The sequence below is a fragment of the Microcaecilia unicolor genome, chromosome 2 (assembly GCF_901765095.1).
Source record: "Microcaecilia unicolor chromosome 2, aMicUni1.1, whole genome shotgun sequence".
In the NCBI taxonomy this organism is placed as follows: domain Eukaryota; kingdom Metazoa; phylum Chordata; class Amphibia; order Gymnophiona; family Siphonopidae; genus Microcaecilia; species Microcaecilia unicolor.
Window position 1 is genome coordinate 434,488,819 of NC_044032.1, and position 8,579 is coordinate 434,497,397.

The 8,579-nt window shown below is 41.1% G+C and overlaps 1 protein-coding gene across 1 annotated transcript; it reads right to left on the reverse strand.

The window, feature by feature from the left end:
- Window positions 1–1,632: 1,632 nt before the first annotated feature.
- Window positions 1,633–2,583, reverse strand: LOC115462124 (olfactory receptor 51G2-like). The gene has a single exon (XM_030192162.1). The coding sequence runs from the start codon at window positions 2,581–2,583 to the stop codon at window positions 1,633–1,635; it is 951 nt and encodes a 316-aa protein (XP_030048022.1).
- Window positions 2,584–8,579: the final 5,996 nt, after the last annotated feature.

Here is an 8,579-nt window from a genome sequence, read left to right on the forward strand (position 1 = left end):
GAATCACTGATCAGGGCTCTATAGATGGTGAATGGGATCCTCAGGAATCCTGAAGAGGTGGGCAATGATGTTATCCTCCAGCCTTAAGATGTTCCTGAACATGATTTGTGGCCAGGGTGTCATGATGTACTTCACAAGTATAGCCCAGTTTCCCTTTTCTTTTGTGTGCAGAAAGAAGGGATGCAAAGGGACCTCCACCCTCATATATCCAAACAGACCAGAACATTATAGGTTCTGGCTCCTGCAGACTTTAATCTCATGCCTACTGCCTGTTACTATACTAGTTTGGGTAACAAAGCACACAGGTTTCCAATGACTGGGTCTTATGGTGGTTCAAAGAACATTTATACTTATGCATGAATTTTACTGTATCCACAAATATTTTGAGGAAGAGCAATTTTTGTCTAATTGTGCAGGCTTTGCTGCTAATTGGACTATTGCAATGTTATATATTTGAACTCCAACTTCATTTGATGAAAAAAGAAACTACCAGGAATTCAGAATACAGCTTTATGTTTGATTTATTCATTGAAAAAGTTGGATAGTATTTCATCGTTTTATGTTAAAACTTACTGGCTTCCTATACCAGCATGAATTCTGTTTTTTGTTTGTTTGTTTATTATATTTATGCATTGTTTAGATTGTATTATTCAGAGATGACATGATAAGCACATCATTCCACTCAGTGCGAATGCATTAATGCCTAGAGTAAAAACATTAACATTGTTTAGAGGGGCACCATTTTATTTATTGAACATTTTGTTTGTGCAGCTCCTATTATATCATCTAGGAATATCAATCCATTTGCTTTCCCCTCGTTAAGGGGTAAAAAACCAACTCAAATAATTGAACAAACTGCTCTCTTTTCAGGCTGCAAAATTAGACAATGAAATTTCCACTTTCTTAATAACTTACTGGCTATAAGGATTTTAGGCGACAAATTAAGACATATTTGTTTCAGGAATTTTTAATTATCAAGAATTAGATCTGTTTTGTGAAATTAGATTGTATTTGTACTAGACTTGTATATTGTATTGTTTTTATCACAATGTATTATTTTAAGTGCTTTATAATTCCTGGCTATGTCCAGATTTTTCAACTGTTATCTACATAGAACTGTAAGGCTTACTGTAGAATATAAAATAAATGATGTTATGTTATATTATATTATATTGCTTAGGTTTGGCATGAACGCTCTCCCCCTAATAGAAAGGTCAGAGGCCAGGGAGGTTTTGGAACCTAAGACATAAATGCAGAATTGAGTTCCTGTTTTATAGTCAGAGGAGGTTTTCCGAAGCCACCAGTTCTTCCCACTAATTATCTTAGACACTCCCACTTTCTGGCAGCTTCTGTCCCTTTCCGGAAAAGGTCAGAAGATGCACCTGTCTAGTCATAGTCTGTATGCCTATAGATGAGATAAGCCAGAAGATTTTACCTTATTGGTGGTTTAAAGTAGGGACACTGTGAATCTGATCAGGCATTCCAAATACCAGCTTCCCAGGGGTCCTATACATGCTTGAATGCAACTTGAATGCAACTTTAGCTCACCTTGGGGTATGAGCTAAATCCAAGCTGAATAAAATCTAAGCTGACCTACTCCTCTGAAATATTGGACTTTTACCAAGGTATTCATTACTTATGGACTCTGTTTGGTTGTATCTTTCTCAGTATTCTTTTATGTATCTCTTTGGTTTTGATGCCATATACAATAGGGTTTACTGCAGGAGGAAGCAAGAAGTGAAGGTAGGCCATGAAAACATGAATAAGAGGAGACAAGTTCTTACCAAACTTGTGAATCATGGAAAGACTAATCATTGGGCCATAGAACAATAAAACAACACAAATATGGGATGCACAGTTATTAAAAGCTTTGAACCGTTCTTCCACTGAAGCAATCCCAAAGACAGATCTGAGGATCATAACATAAGACAAGATAATACACAGTGCATCTAATCCCATTGTGGAAAGAACTGCAAACATACTATATATACTATTGACCATTTGATCTGAACATACCATCTTCATTATATCTGGATGCAAACAGAAGGCATGGGACAGTGAGTTAACTCTGCAGGTTAAAAATCTTTTCAGAAGAAATGGTATTGGGAATATAGTGACTATACCTCGAATAACAATGGCTACCCCAATCTTAGCTATGACTGCAGATGTTAAGATAGAGGTATATCTCAAAGGGTTACAGATTGCAATGCACCGATCAAAGGCCATGGCCAGAAGCACGGAAGATTCCATTATTGAAAATGAATGAATGAAGAACATCTGCATCAGACAGTTGTCAACAAAAATTTCTGTGGAATTGAACCAAAATACACTTATCACTGTAGGTAAGGTAATCACAGATAAGCCAAGATCAGTTACTGCTAACATAGAAAGAAAAATATACATGGGAGCATGAAGGCTTCTTTCAGACTTTATAATACAAAGAAGGGTGCAGTTTCCCAAAAGTGCAACAATATACAATGAAGACATTGGGATAGAAGTCCATATATGTGCAGCTTCCAGTCCAGGAATTCCAACCAGCCTGAACACTGAAGGACTGAAGATTGTATTATTCAGAGATGACATGATAAGCACATCGTTCCACTCAGTGCGAATGCATTAATGCCTAGAGTAAAAACATTAATATTAATATAAGCATGATTGCATGATAACCATGATTGCATGAGAGAAAATCAAGGTAACATTTCATGGAAATCCATGGAACATTTAGAACCAAGGGTAAATCCTGTAAAAAAAAATATTTAAAAATAGAAAAAGCCATTTTTACAGCTGCAGTAAAAATGGCCTTAGCGTGTAGGAAAGACCCATATAAGGGCATGTTAAGGCCTATTTTTACCACAGCATAGTAAAAGGACCCCTTATCGGGCTAGGTTTTATCCGGCTGCGTATGCCTGGTTAACATAGGACATAAAGCTGGCAGCAGACAAAATAATGCTGTCTGCTCCTGGCTCAATTCCCATCAGCCCCTGTATTGCATAGGCAACTTCCAGGGCTAGAACTGTACAATCGGTCCAAAACACTGAAAAATGTTGCAATCAATGGTGTTGACCTATCAGGGGATGCCCCTGTGGGAAGTTGTCTACCTGAAGATCAGGTCATTTATTCTTGAGTTTAATTACCATTTTCTTTATCAATAAGTGGGCATAGTCCTGCTCTGTATGCTTTTTGGATTTGAAGATGGAATTTTTGGTATAATTTTGCAATGTGGAGGTTTGGACCAATGATTATAAACTTCTAACCCTGTGCAATATAGACACAGGCTGATGGGTACTGTCTTTGCTCCAGCTGCTTACTAACACCTTTTGAATGTCGCCATTGTGCAGTAGGTCCTACATTCATCAGCTATGTTTGGGAATTTGAAGTAATTGAACTATCCCATTTTATAAGGTTCCTAAATTTGTTAGCCTTCCTAATTTCTGTGAGCATCTCACTGTCCAGATGGATGCTGGTATACTCCTACTACAATAATCTTCCTCATTACACACAAAATATTCTACACTGCATTTTGTTTCGTGCAGTTTGTGTCTGTGGTGTGCTTAACATATAGTGCTACCCTCTACTAATTTGATCCACCCTATCATTTGAATATAATTTTTACACTGATATCAGAGTATCTAATTAGTTATTTTCCTTTCAACAGGTCTCTGAGATGTCAGTTATGTCTGCTTCTCCATTTAGTGCCTTTTAGTTTAACTCTCTAAACTTATTTTTAGGCCTCTGGCATTCATATACAGACAATTTAAAATATGATTTTTGTTTGCATTTACATCTTACCTGGCAGTTGATGGGTATAGTTTGAGCTATTTATCCATCTGTTCTTCATTCACATGTACCTGGGATACTTCAGTCTTTCCCACTATTCAGCTATTCTAACTTCAGTGTTTTACCAGTTTTTTGTGAAGACACCTTAGTGCAATCCTTGAGGGCCTGAGCAACTGCCAGTAGACCCCTAAGTTCTTGTTTAAAAACTGTCTTGCCTCCTTTTTAAACATTTGCACCAGCAGCATGATTCTTCTCTGATTAAAAGACAGAGTCAATCTTTTTGGAATAGGCTTATCTTTCCCAAAATTTTATTAATTTATCAGATCTAAAGGTCTCTTCCCTACCACTGTCCTATTCATGCATTGAGACTCAGCTCTGCCTGTCTATGGGTCCTGTGCTTGGGAATAGGGGTCACTGTCATGTGCACCGTGACAGTATTGTCTAAAATCCTATCTACTGTAGGTGATGCACAAGGTCTGCCATGCCTCATGCCCACTAGCCATCCACGTTCCTAATGATTGAATTGACAGTTACAATGCTATTCTTAATCCTTGTACATTCTCAGTAGAGGAGTGGCCTAGTGGTTAGGGTGGTGGACTTCGGTCCTGAGAAACTGAGTTCAATTCCCACTTCAGACACAGGCAGCTCCTTGTGGCTCTGGGAATAAGTACTTGTATACAATATATAAGCTGCATTGAACCTGCCATGAGTGGGAAAGTGTGGGGTACAAATGTAACAAATAAAAAAAAAATATTGCATCACCTGGAAAGCAGGTCCTACCTACAGGATCATTTCCTGTCACACCAAGGTGAGCTTCTGAAGATGGGACTAATTTATGTTCAGTTTATTGATTTTGCTTAGACGCTTTCAGGCTTATTTTCGAAAGAGAAGGGTGCCCATCTTTCGACACAAATCAGGAGATGGGCGTCCTTCTCCCAGGGTCGCCCAAATCGGCATAATCGAAAGCCGATTTTGGGCATCCTCAACTGCTTTCCATCGCGGGGACGACCAAAGTTCATGGGGGCATGTCGGAAGCGTAGCAAAGGCAGGACTGAGGCGTGCCTAACACATGGGCGTCCTCGACCGATAATGGAAAAAAGAAGGGCATCCATGACAAGCACTTGGGCAACTTTACTTGGTCCATTTTTTGTTACAACCAAGCCTCAAAAAGGTGCCCGAACTGACCAGATGACCACTGGAGGGAATCGGGGATGACCTCCCCTTACTCCCCCAGTGGTCACCAACCCCCTCCCACCCTAAAAAAAACTTTTTAAATATTTTTTGCCAGCCTCAAATGTCATACCCAGCTCCATGACAGCAGTATGCAGGTCCCTGGAGCAGTTTTAGTGGGTGCAGTGCACTTCAGGCAGGCGGACCCAGGCATATCCCCCCCTACCTACTTGTGGTGGTGAATGTGAGCCCTTCAAAACCCACCAGAAACCCACTGTACCCACATGTAGGCGTCCCCCTTCACCCCTTAGGGCTATGGTAGTGGTTTACAGTTGTGGGGAGTGGGATTTGGGGGCTCAACACACAAGGTAAGGGAGCTATGCACCTGGGAGCAATTTCTGAAGTCCACTGCAGTGCCCCCTAGGGAGCCTGGTTGCTGTCCTGGCATGTGAGGGGGACCAGTGCACTATGAATGCTGGCTACTCCCACGACCAAATGGCTTGGATTTGGTTGTTTCTGAGATGGGCGTCCTCGGTTTCCATTATGGCCGAAAATCAGGGACGACCATCTCTAAGGACGACCATCTCTAAGGTCGACCTAATTTCACGATTTGGGCGTCCTCGACGGTATTATCAAAACGAAAGATGGACGCCCATCTTGTTTTGATAATACGGGTTTCCCCGCCCCCTCGCTGGGACGTCCTGCGAGGACGTCACCCTTTCGATTATGCCCCTCTTTGTTAACCACAACAAAGTGGTATAAAGAAAATAAAATCAAAGAACACAGCATCACATTAAATGCAATATCAGAAAATTATTTCTTCATAACAAGACAGACAAACAAGAGAGGAGACTAAAATACAAAGACAATAAGCTATAATAATTCATCATATGAAACTGAACGTTAACAGTAAATGGCACAATATATACAACACAGTACACTTTAAATAGCTAAAGAGATAATACTAAATTCACCAGTTCCTATGAATAATTAAACTTGAACATAGACACAACAAGCACAATTAACACAACACCAACAAGATCAGGGTTCAAACTAGTTATGGGAGACCTGAGAGAGCCCTACTTGCTAATGGCCTCAGAAAAAACCATGATTTTAGTACAGATTTGTTAAACAACAAGTTGAATCCCTAATGTGTCTGTCACACATGAACCTTATTGTACCACAATATCACCTTGTATTTGTTCATGCCGGAATTGGCGTACACCGATATGGTACTATGTAAGCCACATTGAGCCTGCAAATAGGTGGGAAAATGTGGGATACAAATGTAACAAATAAAATAAAATAAATAAATAATTTCATTGAGCATCACATTCTATAACAATGGAGCTAAATAGTTAAAGGATGTACAATAAGTTACTTCCAACTTCATTCTAGTAGGAAGAAGGGTAGTCAGTAAATTACTTTGTAAAATCAAATAGATACTTAGGAAGTTAGAATATAGGGTAATTCTATAACAGGGGTCTATAATTAGCCAGCTTAAGTACACATGGAGGGACATAATTGAACGGGGCCGGCCATCTCTATGGGCGGCCATCTCCGGGGCCGGCTCCGTAAATGGGCGGATCCAACCGTATTTTCGAAAAAGATGGCTGGCCATCTTTTTTTTCGATAATATGGTTGGGGCCGGCCAAATCTCGACATAAATGTTGAGACGGCCGGCTTTGGTTTTCGCCCATAATGGAAACCGAAGCCGGCCATCTCAGACCTGGCCAAATCCAAGCCACTTGGTCGTGGGAGGGGCCTGCATTTGTAGTGCACTGGTCCCCCTGACATGCCAGGACACCAACCGGGCAACCTAGGGGGCACTGCAGTGGACTTCAAAAATAGCTCCCAGGTGCATAGCTCCCTTACCTTGTGTGCTGAGCCCCCCAAATCTCCCCCCAAACCCACTCTCCACAAATGTACACCACTACCATAGCCCTTAGGGATGAAGGGGGCACCTAGATGTGGGTACAGTGGGCTTGGGGGGGTTTGGAGAGCTCAATATTTACCACCACAAGTGTAACAGGTAGGGGGGGTATGGGCCTGGGTCCACCTACCTGGAGTGCACTGCACCCACTAAAACTGCTCCAGGGACCTGCATACTGCTGCCAGGGAGATGGGTATGACATTTGAGGCTAGCATACAGGCTAGCAAAAAATTTTTTTTTAATTTTGTTTTGGGTGGGAGGGGGTTGGTGACCACTGGGGGAGTAAAGGGAGGTCATCCCTGATTCCCTCCGGTGGTCATTTGGTCAGTTGGGGCTCCTTTTTGAAGCTTGGTCATGAAAAAAAAGGGACCAAGTAAAGCCAGCGAAATGCTCATCAAGGCCGGCTTTCTTTTTTCCATTATCGGGCGAAGCCGGCCATTTCATGAGCACGCCCCCATCCCGCCCCCGTCCTGCCTTCACTACCCTACCAACACGCCCCCTTGAAATTTGGCCGGCTTTGCGATGGAAAGCAGTTGAAGCCAGCCAAAATCAGCTTTCGATTATACCGATTTGGCCGGCTTCAGGAGATCGCCGACCATCTCCCGATTTGTGTCGGAAGATGGCCGGTGATCTTCAAAAATAAGCTGGATAGTAGGAAAGGAAAGAGAAAGGGGATGGGATTTGATATACTGCCTTTCTGTGGTTACAATCAAAGTGGTTTACATATTATATACAGGTACTTCTTTTGAATCTGGGGCAATGGAAGGTTAAAAGGGGCATTTCAATATGATATCTAAATCCGATTTTGGATGTTTTGCTGAAAATGTCCAAAAATCAAGTGGCAAACATAGTGATTTTTGAACCTGAAAAATGTCTATCTTTTTGTTTCAAAAATGGCCATTTCCTAGACATTTTATAGACATTTTGTGCTCAATGAGTTTTTCTTTTGTGACCATTTTTGGGAACCATTTTTGGGACCATTTTTGGGACCATTTTTGGAAAAGTCCAATGGAAAAATGTCGTATGGGGGAGGGGGAAAGTGCAGCATTCTTAGTAGACTGGCCACACAGACACCTTTGCAAAATGCAAATAATGAAGATGGTAAATAATTCCACTACAACTCTATACCGTATGAATACTATACAACATATATGGAATTAACTGAAAACTTATTTGCATCTATATATAAAAATAGGAGAAAAGGACCTCATATAGCCATGTGCAATGACTTCAGTGCTTAATAGCTTTAAATATGCCAACATATAGGCCCCTTTGTAATCATTGGGCCTCAAAAACTCCTATAATATGCACAAGTAGTAGACAAACTCATACTACTGGAGTGGAGGAGTGGTTGAATGGTTAGTGTAGTAGGCTTTGATCCCAAGTAGCCTGGGTTCAGTTCCCCCTGTAGCCCCTTGGGACCTTGGTCAAGTCACTCAACCCTCCATTAAGAACAAAAACCATGATTGTGAGCCCTCTAGGGACAGAGAAAGTACCTGCTTTTTGGAAGTTTTTCTGTTTTGAAAATTAGCCCCTAACCCCCAGATTCTATATAGTACAAACTAATCAGTATTGATAACAGCACTTAGGCAATAATGAGAACTAATTGATGTAATTAGAATTTACACACACAACTCGCTAAGCGTATTCTATAATGCAGTGCGTCTAACTTATAATGTGCGCAGGCAAAAGAGGG

Coding starts and splice junctions, on each gene's coding strand:
- LOC115462124 (XM_030192162.1), bottom strand. CDS start 2,583: ATGTCATCTCTGAATAATACAATCTTCAGTCCTTCAGTGTTCAGGCTG.